The 16,793-nt window shown below is 46.0% G+C and overlaps 1 protein-coding gene across 2 annotated transcripts in view; it reads right to left on the bottom strand.

The window, feature by feature from the left end:
• Window positions 1-1,069: 1,069 nt before the first annotated feature.
• TMEM139 (transmembrane protein 139) overlaps window positions 1,070-16,793 on the bottom strand; it is a 144,169-nt gene continuing 128,445 nt past the window's right edge. For both annotated transcript variants that reach the window (XM_085620064.1, XM_085620065.1), the window contains exons 2-3: window positions 15,131-15,472; window positions 1,070-4,982 (exon numbers count right to left, since the gene is read on the bottom strand). In XM_085620064.1, coding sequence (XP_085476190.1) covers window positions 4,523-4,982; window positions 15,131-15,396 — 726 coding nt within the window. In that variant the 5' untranslated portion in view covers window positions 15,397-15,472 and the 3' untranslated portion in view covers window positions 1,070-4,522. The remainder of the gene's footprint in view (window positions 4,983-15,130; window positions 15,473-16,793) is intronic.

Raw genomic sequence — 16,793 nt, 5'->3', positions numbered from 1 at the left:
AATGTACTGTCTCATACCCAGGTCCCGCTGACTTAGATTGGGTTTACCCTTTTTGGTAACAACTTCAAGTGGGCGCAGGCATTCGGTTCGGTATGCTAAGGTACTCCGGTCCATCAGCAATCTCTAGAATCAGTTAAAATGTCTCCCGGCTCATGTTCCAAGGTGGACCTGCTACTTTGGTAGGAACATTGGGTCAAAGACCTGATCGCGTCTTAGTTTTAGGATGGACTGGATCTGGAAAAAGAGCTGCTGCCTCAGGCGTGAACTGTGAGTCTAGCAGTGTTTCTCACAGCATGCACTGGCAGAGTGCGGAAAATGTGGGACGGCTGGATGTTATGTGGCATGCGCGCGTAGAGTCAGTGAAACCGGAGGACAGTTGTACTGCCCATGTAAGGTTCTGTTACTCTGAGGACCATCATCTGTGTGTGAGGGAGTCTGGAAAGTTCACTTTCCAAGTTAATGAGGAAGTGGGATATCTGGGTAGAACTTGTGATCCCAATGACGAGAGAGCAAGTGTGAGGTTTTGAATGTGATGAACGGTTCTGTGATGAACGGTTCTGCAATGCCTTTTCTGTACAAGACCCCAGCAGGGATGCTCTGGAGCAGTGCCTTGAGCTCTTGACTGGAGGGGCCCTCTAGGCGTGAACTGTGCAGTCACTGGAGAGATAGTGCTGCTGTCTCAGACACAACCCCAGCCTGCTGTAAATCATCTATTACTTCACACATTGGGATTTTCAGTCAGCATCTGTGGTGGGGGGAGAGGAGGGGGGGTGTATTTTCTCTGCTTTCTTACAGCAGCACCGTTGACATTTGTGTAACGTGAAGACATTCCTCCTGTTTAATTTAGGGGTCTACATGACAAAGAATCAAATGTATTGTCTGAGGCACTTTACTTTGCACCTGTGCAAAATCCTGTGCCAATCCCTTTGCACTATTGTGCTGCTTGTATAGCAGAGCATGTTCATATCCTGAGTATTGTATTCCTTCTGCTGTGTCCACATGATAGGAACCGTACAACATGCTTTTTTCCAGTTTTCAAATGTGAAAAATTAGACTAAGTGAGACAGAATCAGTTTTTCCCTTTTTTATTACAAACTAAATCAGTGCAAAATGAACTTTCCCCATTTTATTCTTGGACCAGAATTTATTAAACACTTTATCACACATTTAAAACTAGCTATAAAAAGTACTTGTGAACTATAGGTGTACTATAAAATCTACAAACAGTACTTTGCACTATATGGGCACTATAAAAACTGTAAATAGTACTTATGGACTATATGTGCACTATATAATCTATAAAATGCACTTGTGCACTATACGTTCGAGTGGTTCCACTATGCAGTCCTTTTTTGCACATATTCAGAAATCTTTTTGCGAAACGGAATGGATGAAACTGCGCATGCTCAAATCCCTGCTGCACAAGCAACAAAGTAGGGCACCATGTCTGTGCCTGGTTTTCTGTGGTAGTGCACACGGTGACAGGGTGCCTAGAGTCTGTGTGCAGTACATGGCATCAGATGCACACTACAGATATCACAGGTGTGTGTAACCCAAGGGCTGGTGTCCATGGACTTCCGCAGGAAGGTCACGACTGCACGAAGCCGGGCTCGTCAGTCATGTCGTTCCATGTAGTGTGTGTGATAGATCCAGAGCTTGAGGCAGCCCTGTTTAATGCATACCTGATCTGTATCCTTGAGTGATAGCTCTGCTGTGTATGGCATGACCCTTTAGGACCCTTGGAGTGCAATGCTTGATCTTACCATATACTGCACCTTGAGCGCACCTGATCAGTGCACCTTGGAGGATAGCTCTGCTGTGTATGGTGAGGCCTCTTGGAATCAATGCTGCCCAATGCACAACCAAACCTAATCTACACCCTTGGGGGATAGCTCTGCTGTGTTTGGCATACCCTCTTTAATCCTTGCAGTTCAATGCTTGGTCTTACCCATCATTGCACCTTGAGGGATAGCTCTGCTGTGTAGGACATGACCCTTTAGAACCCTTGCAGTACAATGCTTGATCTTACCTAATACTGCACCTTGAGCGCACCTGATCAGTGCACCTTGGAGGATAGCTCTGCTGTGTATGGTGAGGCCTCTTGGAATCAATGCTGCCCAATGCACAACCAAACCTAATCTACACCCTTGGGGGATAGCTCTGCTGTGTTTGGCATACCCTCTTTAATCCTTGCAGTTCAATGCTTGGTCTTACCCATCATTGCACCTTGAGGGATAGCTCTGCTGTGTAGGACATTACCCTTTAGAACCCTTGCAGTACAATGCTTGATCTTACCTAATACTGCACCTTGAGCGCACCTGATCAGTGCACCTTGGAGGATAGCTCTGCTGTGTATGGTAAGGCCTCTTGGAATATCAATGCTGCCCAATGCACAACCATACCTAATCTACACCCTTGAGGGATAGCTCTGCTGTGTCTGGCATACCCTCTTTAATCCTTGCAGTTCAATGTTTGATTTACCCATCATTGCACCTTGAGGGATAGCTCTGCTGTGTAGGACATGACCCTTCAGAACCCTGCAGTGCAATGCTTGATCTTACTTAATACTGCACCTGGGGGATAGCTCTGCTCTGTTTGGCACGTCCTCTTTAGTCCTTGCAGTGCAATTCTTGATCTTACCCAATATTGCACCTTGGGAGATAGCTCTGCTGTGTTTGGCGTGTTCTCTACGATCCTTCCTGTGTAATGCTTGATATTACTCATCAGTGCACCTTGGGGGATAGCTCTGCTGTGTACGGCAAAGCCTCTTTGAACCCTTGCTGTCCAATGCTTGAGCGCATCTGATCAGTGCACCTTGGGAGATAGCTCTGCTGTGTATGGTAAGGCCTCTTGGAATCCTTTGCTCCTAATGCATAACCATACCCAAACTGTACCCTTGAGGGATAGCTCTGCTGTGTTTGGCATGTCTGCTTTGAACCCTTGCCTGGTAATGCTAGACGAGACCTGATCTGTATCCTTGAGGGATAGCTCTGCTGTGTATGGCATGACCCTTTAGCACCCTTGCAGTGCAGTGCTTGAGCTTAGCCATCAGTGCACCTTGGGAGATAGCTCTGCTGTGTTTGCCATGTCCTCTTTGAATCTTTGCTGTGTAATGCTTGATATTACCCATCAGTGCACCTTGGGGGATAGCTCTGCTGTGTATGGCAAGGCCTCTTTGAACCCTTACGGTCTAATGCTTGAGCGCACCTGATCAGTGCACCTTGGAGGATAGCTCTGCTGTGTATGGCAAGGACTCTTGGAATCCTTGCTGCTTAATGCACAACTATACCTAATCTACACCCTTGAGGGATAGCTCTGCTGTGTACGGCAAGGACTCTTGGAATCCTTGCGGCCTAATGCACAACTATACCTAATCTACACCCTTGAGGGATAGCTCTGCTGTGTACGGCAAGGACTCTTGGAATCCTTGCTGCCTAAGGCACAACTATACCGAATCTACACCCTTGAGGGATAGCTCTGCTGTGTACGGCAAGGACTCTTGGAATCCTTGCTGCCTAAGGCACAACTATACCGAATCTACACCCTTGAGGGATAGCTCTGCTGTGTACGGCAAGGACTCTTGGAATCCTTGCTGCCTAATGCACAACTATACCTAATTTTTATCCTGGAGGGATAGCTCTGCTGTGTATGACATGACCATTTAAAACCCTTGCAGAGCAATGCTCGATCTTACCGAATACTGAACCTTGGGAGATAGTTCTGCTGTGTTTGGCATGTCCTCTGATCCGTCCTGTGTAATGCTCGTCATAAGTGATCAGTGCACCTTGGGGGATAGCTCTGCTGTGGGCAGTATCAGAGCGCTGGCCATGTGTCCATCGAGGAAGTTAAGCATGTCTAGGTAGCTACAAGGATAGTTCTGAGGTTTGAAGGGGGAATGGTTTGGGATATGGTAACCTAAGATGTGCCTGTACAAGACGTCCATTGCAATGGACTGCGATTGACCTTATAATGCGCCAGTCTCGCGCGTTCATTCAGGAGTACAGAGCTGCTGTCTCAGTCACGAGGATACATTGAGAGTGCAGCTCATGCCTGTGGGACCTCTCCCTACTGAATGTGTACATTCCTTCATGGACCCCTTCAGCCAGCTGACCCTCCAAGGTGCCTGCAGTCCCAGGTCGGGGCACAGCTCTGGAAACCCAACCTGTGTGAGATGACAATTACTGCAGTTAGAGACAGACGCGCCTTCGACAGCGCTTTGAACAGATGCGAACCACCTATTGTTGCATTTACTGTATTTTGGCTCAGGCAACACCTCCACCGTCCCAGTAGGGTTGGTGAAGCCTCCCTTTGACCGACAACCTTCTGAAGTGCGCAGGTGCAGTCACCATCACCCATTGTTGGGAACGACAAGTCCAGGTCACGTTCCCACACCCAGAAGGACAATTTGCATAGTGACTATTTCCTGCTTCAGCGGACACACATATGCAGCCCCTTCGAGGGGCCGCAGTGTTGGCGCGCTGGTCTTGCATCAACCTTGCACTCTTTAGGCCACACTAAAGTCCTATTCCACAGGTTGGAAATGTCCTTCCGCTAACGGGTGTTCTTCAGTTTCAAGGTATGACGGGGGAGGAGTCAGTGGTTCCAGGTGCATTGACACGTCCTTCAGTGCTAAGATTTCGTGGATGTCCGAGCTGATCCTTCGCAGCTGGTGGGGCATCATAACCCTTGGACCTCCTACGATACCAGAGTGCGTTGCTTGGTTTCCACCATGGTTAGCGGTTGAGTTCACTGCTGCCGGGCTCCTAACATCTGCATACTCCGCCTCCCGTATGTCAGGGGGCAAAGTAGCTGGCACTCTAGGCTCCAAGTCTATTACACTGTAAGGAGGGGGCTCGCTCAGCTCGGCGGCGAGGGGGCTCTGACCAGGCCTGAGCCCCACAGTCCAGATCTCAATAGGGTGCTGCAGGTATCTGGGGTCCACCACTTCTTCATATGTCGGGACGTCATATGCAACAGCATTACTGCAGTAAAAAAAAAAAAAAACAGGAAAAGTTAGGATGCAGTTTGTGAGATAACAGACAGAATACACTATCTTTATGCAGATTAAACTCATAATTGAAAATAAAGAGAATGATTGACAATAAAGAGCAAGACATAAAGGCTGTGAAAAATCCAGATGAAATTTTGACATTGGGAAGTAATTCATGTAATGCTCTTGCCATTCCACAGATTTACTTTGTGTACACGCATGTGTATACACATATGTTTGCGCATATATATATATATATATATTAATTACATATATACACTCACATACATATAGTACCCTTTCAGGCTTAGAGTGTTGCATACATTATGCAAAAAAAGGAAGCAGGGATCTCTGGGTAGTTCCAAGGTTTAGGTGGAGCATACGGATCACACTAGAACACCAGCGACACTCAACCTGCTCATCTCAAATGTCTGTTTCTCTAGCAGAGTTTCTAAGCCTAGGATTGGCACAGTGCCACCCATGCCGCGCTAGAAGGGGACAACAACCTGTGCCACAGACTCCTCTCGACATGCTCAGGCTTTTATCTCACACAGGTTCATAAAACGAGCATCGTTGAGCTGAGTAATAATGCTCATGAGTAAATAGTACAAGTTGATTTGCAGTGTGTGCTGTATAAATGGGCAATATTGTGTATTAGTCATAATTTGCCCATGAAACAGCCCTTTTAGTTGAATTTATAGAAAGAAATGCATTGGCCAAACTAATGTAAAAAGTTTCACTAAAAACAAAAAGTCAAAGTGAAGTTATCCTTGCAAAGCAAAATTGAGATATCACTGAAATTCTCAACTTCTGGTTCGGATCACGATCCGTATTTTACACCTCCATGCAGAGCATAACACACACACCAGATGCAATGCACAGGATGCAAAGAATCCGGAGGGAATTAAAATGGGAAACGTCACTTGTTTAACCTCCACTTAGTGAAACCTGTCTCGCAAAACTGTAATCAGATATTTTTTTATTGGAGAGTTTTGTGAAGTTTATGAAAACCAAACACGCCTTTTTAATGGAAAATCTGACCTAACCATTAATGCACAGTGTCTACGGCCAGTGTGCTTTGTGATGTTATTGTTACTTCTAAAGCGCAACTGTTACCCGAAGGTGTCCTGGCGCTGACTGAAGTCCTACTGAGACCCTTCTTGGTGGACAGAAACAGATGTTAACTGGTAAAAAGCCACGTTTTTGAGGGCTTTCCTCAATGCAAGTAGATTAGTCATGCATCTGAGGTGCAACGTTCGACCATTCCGTGCCTTGGCACCACCTACCCCAAATCTTCTGCCGCCCCAGTTGGCTTTCTTTACCAGGGGTAAAGACACCGATTTTGCTTTTGCCGAGCGTAGTGCTCTCGAGGAAGTGTACCATTGAAATAGCATTTTTAAATGATTAGGTCCAGTTCCTAGGAGGGCTTTATATACCATACATAGCGCCTTGAACTGTACAGGTTTCTTAACTGGCTGCCAGTGAAGCCTTCCAATCTCTGCCAAGATTGAGGCATTTTTTGGCATTCTGGTGAGCAGTCTGGCAGCGGCATTCTGCAGAAGCTGCAGTTTATTCATGAGCCCTTCTTGTATACTAAGGTACAAACTGTTGCAGTAGTCTAGTTTCGACATGGCTAAAGCCGTGATGACTGTCTGTTGGCAGTCTTTAGGCAGAAACTGCAAGATTATCTTACAGGATTTGAGTAAATTAAACCAATGACACTACTGCATTTACTTGCTCCCTGAAGCGAAGTTTGTTACCTAGGTAAACTCCCAGGTTTTTAACCTTATTAATGGGAATAGGTAAAGGGCCCAGTGTATCCGGCCACCATGCTGGGGTCCAAAAGTTGAGATCATTTCTGAATAGGACCACCTCCGTTTTATTGGAATTAAGTTTTAGGCAGTTTTGAGCCATCCAGACCACTATTGCTGACATGCAATCACGGAATTGGTGTGCGGTTTCCTGTTGCCTGTCTGGTAAAACAGAGACCACAATTTGGGTATCATCGGCGTATGTCGTCCACTTAAAATCAAAGGATTCAATCAGGGCAGCCAAAGATGACACATATATATTAAAAAGCGTCGGGTTCCTCGATGGTCCCTGAGGAACTCCACAGGGCAGAGTGAATGGTTTTGCAGTAAAATTGCCAAGGGAAACAATCTATTGGATAGAAAAGATTTAAGTAGTTTCCAGGCAGTACCTTGGACCCCAATCTCATGCAGCCGGTCCATCAGCAAAGCATGATGGACCGTATCAACGCCGCTGAGAGGTCCAACATTATCATGGCCGCTTTTCCTCCCTGGTCGAGTAGGACTAACGTCTTCCATGGATTTGAGAAGAGCTGTCTCCGTACTGTGACCCCTCCGGAAGCCATATTGGGTGGGATCCAGCACCAGAGCCTCTTCTAGGAACAAACTGAGTTGAGAGTTCATAATTTTCTCAGTGATTTTGTTGGAAGTGGGAGTCTAGAAATGGGCCTAAAGTTACTAGGGTCTTTGGGGTCAAGACTAGATTTTTTGAGAAGCGGCAGAATGGATGCTTTTTTCCATACTTTAGGGAAGTACCCTTCTCTGAACATAGCATTTATAATTGAAGTCAGAGTTGTAGTGACAGGCTCAGGTGCAAGTTGGAATATTGACGTTGGACGTGGATCATATTGAGAACCTGATTTCGTAGTCAAAAGTAAATCCCAGGTGTTTGTAACTGTATCTCGGGCGAAATTATCAAATTGTGGTGAAGCATTGGTTCCTGAGTTTGGAGCTGCTGTGTCTGCTGGTACTCTAACTCTTGTTCCAGCAAAGGTTGAAAAAATAACCTCAACTTTGTTGAAAAATCATTTTGCTATATTCTCACATAGTTCCTGGCTCGCCAGAATAGGTAGTGAAGCTGGGTGTGCTAGTTCAGTTACAGTTTTGAACATTTTTTTTGTAGAATTTAGCTGTATTTATTTTTTTTGTATAGTAATCTTGTTTAGTTTTCTGAAGCAGCTTTTTGTTTGAGCTAGGCTCATTTTATGGCATGAGAATCTTGTCAAGAGTGAGGAGGCAAATTGATTGATACCGAACAGGACATATTTTGGAGGTACCCTAATGGAGATGGCAACCCAGAAGTTGTCCGGGTGCAAGCACGTGTTATCCAATGGACGGACGATCACTTACAGTAACCCTTAATGGAAAAGGGTACTATAAAGACATAAGTTTGCACTTAAATGTCCTCACCTCCAATATAACACACACCCTGCCTCCTGGGCTCAGGCGGTCTTCCTTAGGCGTAAATGGTGTAAATGTAAAAGTAGTGCTGTGGCCTTGCTGATCATGGTGAGGGCAAAATCGGATTAGAGCATTTGGCACGGCTCCCGCAATCTGCAAGGGCAGGACTGCTGTCATCAGTTTACTAGGGCCACTCAGGGTGGCACAAACAGTGATTCAGGCCCTGATGACACCTTTACTTTTCATTCCCTGTATACCACTGGTACCATATACTAGGGCCTTATGAGGGGTTTAACATCCTTGCCAATTCACATGTATCAGTTTTAGGGAGAGAGCATTGGTACTGGGGCCGGGTTAGCAGGCTTCAGTGCACTGTCAGAGCCTAAAACCATTATTTAGTAGTCCAAATAGGCGTCAAAAGTGGGGGCCATCTGCAAGAAGGCCTGTTTTCCTACACAACCCATGCACCCCCCCGCCCACAATGCCCACACGCCCCCTTCTCGCCCCCCAGACAACACATCCAGGAGACTCAACCTATCCCTGGGTGAGTTTTCCTGACTAGCCAGCAAGAAAGGATGTACGGAAAACTTGCTGACCTATTACAGGGCCTCACATAATTCTGTCCGGGTCACTCGCTCTTGGGATCAGGAGAGGCCTCACCAGTTCCAACTTTGGGGTTCTCCCTTATTGTGGTGGAATGCTCGGACAATCAGTTTCTTGCAGATCGAGCTGTGTGGAACCCAAGGAGGGTTAAAGTGATGCGGGTCCCAGGACCAAGCCACGACAGTCAATTCAATTTTGCCTGGCACAAGAAGCCCAGGTGCAGAGAGTTGTTCTGGCTGTCCGTGGTGCTGAAGCGGGAGCCGCGGAGGAGCTAGTTACATGGTGCTGGTGGGGAACCAGGTGCAAAATGTCAATAACTAAGACATTGTGAACATTGGATTAATTATTTACTGGAACTCCTTTGAGGTGCCCCATCGTGTAACTGTAGAGGCTGCCGGACTAAAGATCAACAAGCATTGGCTGTGGTAAGGTCAGCAGAAAGTTTTCAACATCTGGAGGTCCAGGGGAAAATGGTAGCCTCCTGAAACTTGCTGGAGGCCAGGACTACATTTCCCATAATGCACTGGACCATATACTTTTGGGCAATCCCTTGGAGGGCCCGATGGCCAGTGATGGTTTGGTTTCGGTGTCCTGTTTTTACCTGCGGTGTGCAGGTGACTAGTCCCACTAGTCCAGTGGAGTCTGCAGCTGACTCTGGCCTTCAAAAGAGTCCCTCTGTATGGGGGAAACCAGTCTTTGGTGCAGGACAAGTGCCAATCCAGCAGTTCTAGGAAGGATGCCACAGGTGCAGAGTATCATGCCTTTGCTTTTTGCAGGCCCCGTTTGTCCTCCTGCAAGTCAGATCAGAACTGAGGTTCTGGTGTCAGGGGTGTCCCTTAAATCCTAGATTTATGGGTGTTAGCCCATTGGCCACTTGGACTCAAACCTCTACTAGCCCCAGAGGCTAATCTGCTTCCGATTTGAGCACATACGGGGGTGCCCCCTTTTCGACCCAGAACCCTCCATTCTGCCACTTTTAAAAATGTCAGAACCCTTCCTTTGCTGTACAGACCAGGTAGCGCACCCGAGGTGTGGCTAGCCTTCTGGGGGTTTACACATCTGGACTACATCATTTTCCCATGTGTAAATGTAGAAGACAGCCTAGATGTACATCACAGGTGGTGTAAGCTTTGAAACTCACAACCCTAATGTGCCACTTCACTAGCTATCCTGTCAGGGAGGGAGGTGTCACCTCATTTCCGTACAGGCCATTGTGACTCCTGGGACAGTTCACACCTCTTGGCAGGAGGGCAGGTTCCTGTGTTTGTGGCAGCAGCTGTCGGCTGCCAGCCAGAGCACAGGAAAGGGTGGGGCAACCAGGTGGCCAACCTCTAAGATAGCCTCCTGGGTGTATGCCACATTGCCTCTGGCATGGGAATCGTGCCACAGGTGAGGAGGTAAATTGTTGGATACCAAACATTACATTTTGGTGGTACCATAATGGATTTGCCCAGGTGCCAGTCCATGTCATCCTACGGCCACTGATCATTTGTAGTAGTACTTAATGAAAAAGGGCTACTATAGGGACACAAACTTGCACTTGGATATCCACACCTTTAATATAATGCACCCTGCCTCCTGGGCTCAGCACGACATCCTTAGAGGTGACTGACCTATATTAAAAATAGTGCAATGACTTTGCCACTCATGGCAAGGGGAAAGTCGAATTGGAGCAGTTTGCACCGCTCCTGCAGTCTGCAATTGCAGGCCTGCTGTCATCTGTGTACTTGGGTCATTCAGAGTGGGATAAACAGTGCTTCAGACCCTGGTGACCCCTTTAACATCAATGCCCTGGGTACCACTGGTACCATATACTAGGGACAAATAGGGTGGTTTTCTTGCCCATTGGAGGTTGCCAGTTCACATGTATGAGTTTTAGGGAGAGAGACTGGCACTGGCACCAGGGTAGTAGGCTTCTGTGCACTGTCAGAATAAAAAAAAACAGTGACTAGTTGTCCAAATTGACAAAAGGTGTGTGTGTGTGTGTGTGTGTGTGTGTGTGTGTGGGGGGGGGGGGGTTCTTACGGTATGTATTTATGTATATTGTATATCTATAGTGTGAACTTAGCCAAAGGACAGCAGGGTGCTGTACATGGTCAAAAATAGGCAAAAAGTCAACAAGTCGTAGGAGAGGACGGTTGAGATGTGATGTTCTTTAAAGAAGTGAATCTTCAACTGTTTCCTAATTTGGAGCAGTGTTTTGGCAGTCCTTATGAATACGAGGATGTTCCAGATCCTGGGAGCATGGATGGAAAATGCCTGCTTTTTTTATTTCATTTATTTTTTATATATATACACACATTTTTACTTATAATACATAGATACATACATGGGTAGACGTGATGTGTTTAAGTTAGATGATGTGACATACCCTGACAGTGACCTGAAGGGACTGACCGAATACTGTACAGCAAAATCCCACACACTGGACTCAGATTGCACTTCCAGTGCCGCAGTGAGTAAGATCTCCTCATAGGAGCACACAACCCTAACTCAGGGGGTTTGGCCTCATCCGTGGAGGCCATCTATCTAAAAGCACTTTGATATTTGAATGCATTTATATAGCACTACATACCCCTGAGGAAGTGTTGAAGTGCGCCGATGAATGGGTACCAAACCACACGGAAGTACTTGGCTGGAAGAAGGCTGATTGCAGCGTGGTCTACCTGAGAAGCATCGCAGTGTTGTGGGTGACTAGCCAGAGTGGATTTATGGACTAAGAAGTTCTCAGAGTGCTAAAGATGGATTAGCTTACATTACCTTTCTTAGTTAATCTGTCCACTTACACCACAGAGGAACATTGGCCTTGCTCCAGTGGCGTCCTCCCCACAATCCCAGCTTCCCAATCACCTGCTCTTCCTCATCCACTCAGTATATTTACATCACTGCCCACAGCCTCCCATGGACATATGGACCGGTATTTCCCCATCATGGACAGCCTTTTACATTGGTTCTGGAAAGTGGGAGATAGGGATGTTCTGGGAATACTATGCGAGTCAAGGTAAGCATAACATTCGAGAAAGAGGGAGAACCGAAGACAATGCTTAAAAAGGAGTAAATTAAAGAAGTAAGGTGGAGAAATTAGAGCGAAGAGCAGGAAAGGAGTAGCAGAAGGCGACGGGTAGGTACATGAATGGAATCAGTTGATGGAAGTCTGGGCAAGAGAAGAAGCGAAGGACAGGGAGATGGGAGAGTAGCAAAAGGGTATAAACATAGGGTCAAACCACAATTCAGACACAGCAGAGTCAGGTGGAAGGGAGTGCTGAAGGTATAAGCGGAGTCACACCATGACAGTCTGGGTCAACAACAAATAGTGTGGAGTGTGAGGAGTGTATTCCCATTTGTATCCAAGATGCTGTACAAAAAGAGATAGATACATTGTTGTCCACTGGTGTTATACAGCCTGTAGAGGCAACGGAGTGGTTAGCTCCCATTGTTGTGGCACGTAAACCAAATAATGAAATCCGTTTATGTGTGGATCTTCGTGCCTTAAATAAAGAAGTAGTGGTTGACAAGTTCCCACTTCCCAATATTGAGGAATTAGTATCATCGTTGGATGGTGCTGGTTATTTTACCACTCTGGATATGGCATCAGCATACCATCAGGTTCCGTTGAGTAAAGAGTGTCAAGAATTAACAGCTTTCATTACGCCAATGGGGGCCTTCAAGTTTTTGCGTATGCCGTTTGGGCTTGTTTCTGCGGCCTCTGTATTCCAGAGGATTATGGAAGATCTTTTTAAAGGAATTTCAGGCGTAAAGTGCTACCAGGATGATGTATTAATATGTGGGAGAGACGTGAGAGAACATGATGAGAGGGTACATGCTGTGCTTAAAAGGATGCTTGATGCTGGGCTATCTCTTAGGCGAAGTAAATGTAAATTTGGAGTCACTGAACTGGACTATTTGGGTCATCATATTTCACGGCAGGGGGTAAGTCCAAAAAAGGATTTGGTGGACACTATTGAAATGTTAAAAGAACCGTGTACAAAAGATGAGGTTTCTTCATTCTTAGGTATGGCAGAATTTTATAACAAATTTATACGAAATTTTGCAGATAAGACAGTAAATCTAAGGAAGTTGATGTGTAAGAATGCAGAGTTTGTTTGGACGGAAGAGTGTGGTGCTGAGTTTAAACAAGTAAAAAATGATCTCAGGAATGCACCAAACTTACAAGCTTTTGTACCTGGGAATCCCACTTTCATTGTTACTGATGCGAGTATAAAGGGGCTGGGTGCTCTTCTCTTTCAGATCAGGAAGGGCCAAGAGGTGCTAATAGCTTGTGCTTCAAGATGTTTGAAAGGTGCGGAGATAGGTTATTCTGTTATAGAGAAGGAAGCGTTGGCAATTTTCTGGGCCATAAACAAGTTCAGAAAGTTCGTGTGGGGATCTTCTTTCGTTGTCAGGTCTGATCATAAACCCCTGAAAGAAATTTTTGAGAAGAAGGGTTTGGACTCAATTTCCTCGAGGATCAGGAGATGGGTCATTTCCTTACAGGAGTATAACTTCATGTTTGAATACATTCCAGGAAAGGCAAATGTAACGGCAGACTGTCTGTCGAGATTGGTGGAGGTGGTAGAGAATGATAAATCTCAGGATGAAAATGATCAGTGTGATGCTGAGTGTGGCATAAGAGTTTGTGACGTTACGCTGGGGGCTGTAAAGGAAGATGAATGGAGGGATGAGTTGCAAAAGGATAGTGAATTGTGTTCTGTGATGTCTCTTTTGAAACAGCATAAGTCTCGAAGTCTGGTTAAACCTTGGTCCTTAGTTGCGAATGAGTTAGCTGTTGTTGATGGGGTTCTAATGAGGGGCACAAGAATGATTCCCCCATTGAGTTTGAGAGAAGTCATCGTGAACATGGCTCATGAAGGGCAGATGGGCATTTCTAAAACCAAAGAGCGCATCCGACAGGATTTCTGGTGGCCTGGATTAGATTTGATGGTGGAACGTACTGTTAGGGAGTGTACGCCTTGTCAAACTAGTGATAAGGTGCTTAAACCAAGATATTCACCTATGGTTTGTAGAAGTTTACCAAAAAGTCCATGGGATGAATTAGCTATCGATATTGTGGGACCATTGCATGGAGAACATCAGACTCCTTACCTGTTGGTGTTGCTGGATTTGTATTCACGATGGGTGGAGGTGAGTTTGGTGAGAGAGATCACTTCTCTTTCTGTGATCAGTTTTTTAGAATCTGTGTTCAAACGAGAGAGTTTTCCTAACTCTATTCTTTCTGACAATGGTCCGCAGTTCTGTTCTGCTCAGATGGAGGAGTATTTTGTAAAATGTGGAATTGAACATAAAAAAATTGCATTATATCATCCAGAGGCAAATGGTGCTTTGGAGAGATTTAACAGGACTTTAAAGGAGAGTATACAATTAGCAAAGGTAAACTGTTTAGATTGGAGAAAAGAACTGCAGTGTCGTATAACAGCCTACAGGTACACTCCTCATGCATCAACGGGGAAGACTCCTTTTGAACTGCTCAGGGGAAGGTCTCCAAATACTTGTTTGTGTCCTGGCTGGATGGTTGCTGGGAAGGGTTTGAAAAACAATGGTATTGGGGAATGGAGAGACAAAGAAGTGTCTCTGCAAAACAAAAGGAAGATTTATGTTGATAGAAGGAATAATGCGAAAGTTACAAATTTTGAGGTTGGAGATAAAGTAAAGGTCAGAGCTCCTGTTGGGTGTCAAAATTGGTCAAAATATACCTCTCCAAAAACTATCATTAAGCTGTTTAAAAATGCTGTCAAGACGGATGATGGTCGCATCTGGAATCATAGTCGTGTAGCACATTTTCGGGGGTGTGGTGTGGCCGACAGGAGGGATGATACTTCTTATCGTTTTCCCTCAGACATTGATGTAAGGTCTGATAGTACTTGTAGGGGTGTCAGAACACGCAGGTTTCCTTTGCATTTACGTGATTTTGTGTAGTTCTTTCTACCTTCTTTTTCTTGTTGTTCAAATGTGTTTATTGTTCTCATGTTACTTTTGTTCTAATGTAAAGAGGAAGAAGTGTAATGATGTAACATGGCTCCATGCCAGAACACTAGGCATGGAACCAGCTTGTTCTGAGGTTCTGTCATGTGAGGGTTCTATGATGACAGTTGATATGCTGGCTGTTGGTTGAGGCTGTAATAAATACCTCTTACCACATATCTTCATCTGGTGTGGATTTACTTTATTACAAGGAGCACTGGCAGAAGAAAGTAAACAAACATCGGTGAGACACGGGGCAGGTCTCTGGAGATGGTGGACTGAGAAACGATATCAGAGCAGGAAAGACAGACTGAAAGAGGCTGGAGAGGAGCTCATATGGCTTGCTTACCTCTCTTGGAGCTCCTCCTGTGCCCTTCTCTGTTGGGTTGCTGCCTCCATAGCTGAAGGTGGCGTTGATGGCCGCTTGGCAAAGCACATCACAATCGTGAACAGCAGGTAGATGATTACTCCGATGACACCAGCCACCAGGAAGAAGACTCCAATGGTGAAGACATTGCCCGGGATGGTCACCAGGATGATGCCAATGATGAGCATGACCATACCCACGGTCAGCAGGCTCTTTGTGATCCCGTTCCATATCTGCGTGGAGGACATGGCCACACTGGTGGAAGGGTGGCAGATTCAGCACACAGATGGGATGTCCAGCCCTAGCAGAACCAGAGACCTGCATCTGTGAAGACATAGGAAGACGAGTGCATTAGATGCTTGCAGGTGTAGTGGGAAGACAAATAACAGTGTCTATTGCAAAGTTTCCCAACTCTATGGGCAGGACTGATGCTACATTAAGGTGACGGTAGGTAGCTACCTTAGCCTATCTCCATACCAAGTGCCACAGATCGAGTTGCAGGAATTCAGCTCTGGAACAGAACTATGGTTGGGACCATAGAACGTCAGTAGGTAGGGGCTGAGTCACCATACCACCTCAGTACCCATGAGCCTGAATCCGACTAGCCATAGTGTCTCACTTGCTCTCCTTCCCATATCTAGTGAGACAAGTGAATTGACACCCTAGAACACAACACTCCCGACCCTCTCAGGCATTGTGGCAACAGGACACACCCTTTTGTTCTCACACTTGTACTCATCACACAGTAAGATATAACAGAGACAAGAACATTTGTAATTTTTATGTAAACTATTGTGCTCTAGACTGCAGTATTCGTGCCACAATCAGAAAACAAATGCCTAACAAAAATACCATCAGCATAGTCCGTTAACCATATATTTTGAATAGCCCGGTCATATTATAAGTAGGGCTCCCGGTTTTCCGTTTAAACGGATTTTTACATATAAATACAGACGGAAAACAAGTTTTCCTTTGTCTGTATTTATATGTAAAAACGGGAAAACACTGTCACATTTTGTGGCGCTGCCATGCTCCAGCAGAGAGTTGAAAAACCGGATGGTGTGGTGATTGTTCACAGAGCAATCGCCTCTGGTGTTATCAGTATTCAAACACAGCCTCGTTAACAAGCGAATGGTCTTTTAAAGACCTGTGAAGTACTCGGGTGCGGCTGTGTGTGTCACCTGTCTCAGCCCGGGCTGCCAGACAGGATGGGGGGTTGCTGAAGCCCTTTTAGTCCAATGGGCATGGTGTGCCTGACGTTGGGTCACCGGTTCGTATCCTGGTGGGTGCATGCAGTCTTTCGGAGGCTGTGGAATCGACGCATGTCTATTGGGTTGTGGTGAACTCCTGCGCTCACTGCTTCACATCCGTAGAAACGATGGAGGTGCACTCAGCAGGTGGCTATCAGTGCATGAGATTGGGGTGCAGGACGCCATGCTGTTTTCAACTGCAGTGAGGCGATGGTGTTGCTTGCTAGTATTGTGGGTTTTCATCGGGTGGAGTCGGATCGTCTCTTGGGGCTCTGTGTCCTAATGCCGTCCAGCGCCACTTGGCGTGCATGCAACGTTTGTTTGTCCGTTGGGGGACGCTGGTTTGGCTGGATGCTGCATTGCTTCCTCTGAGGGGAGATTGAGTCATCATGCAG

The sequence above is a fragment of the Triturus cristatus genome, chromosome 7, assembly GCF_964204655.1.
Source record: "Triturus cristatus chromosome 7, aTriCri1.1, whole genome shotgun sequence".
NCBI lineage: Eukaryota > Metazoa > Chordata > Amphibia > Caudata > Salamandridae > Triturus > Triturus cristatus.
This window is presented reverse-complemented; position numbering and strand designations above follow the sequence as displayed.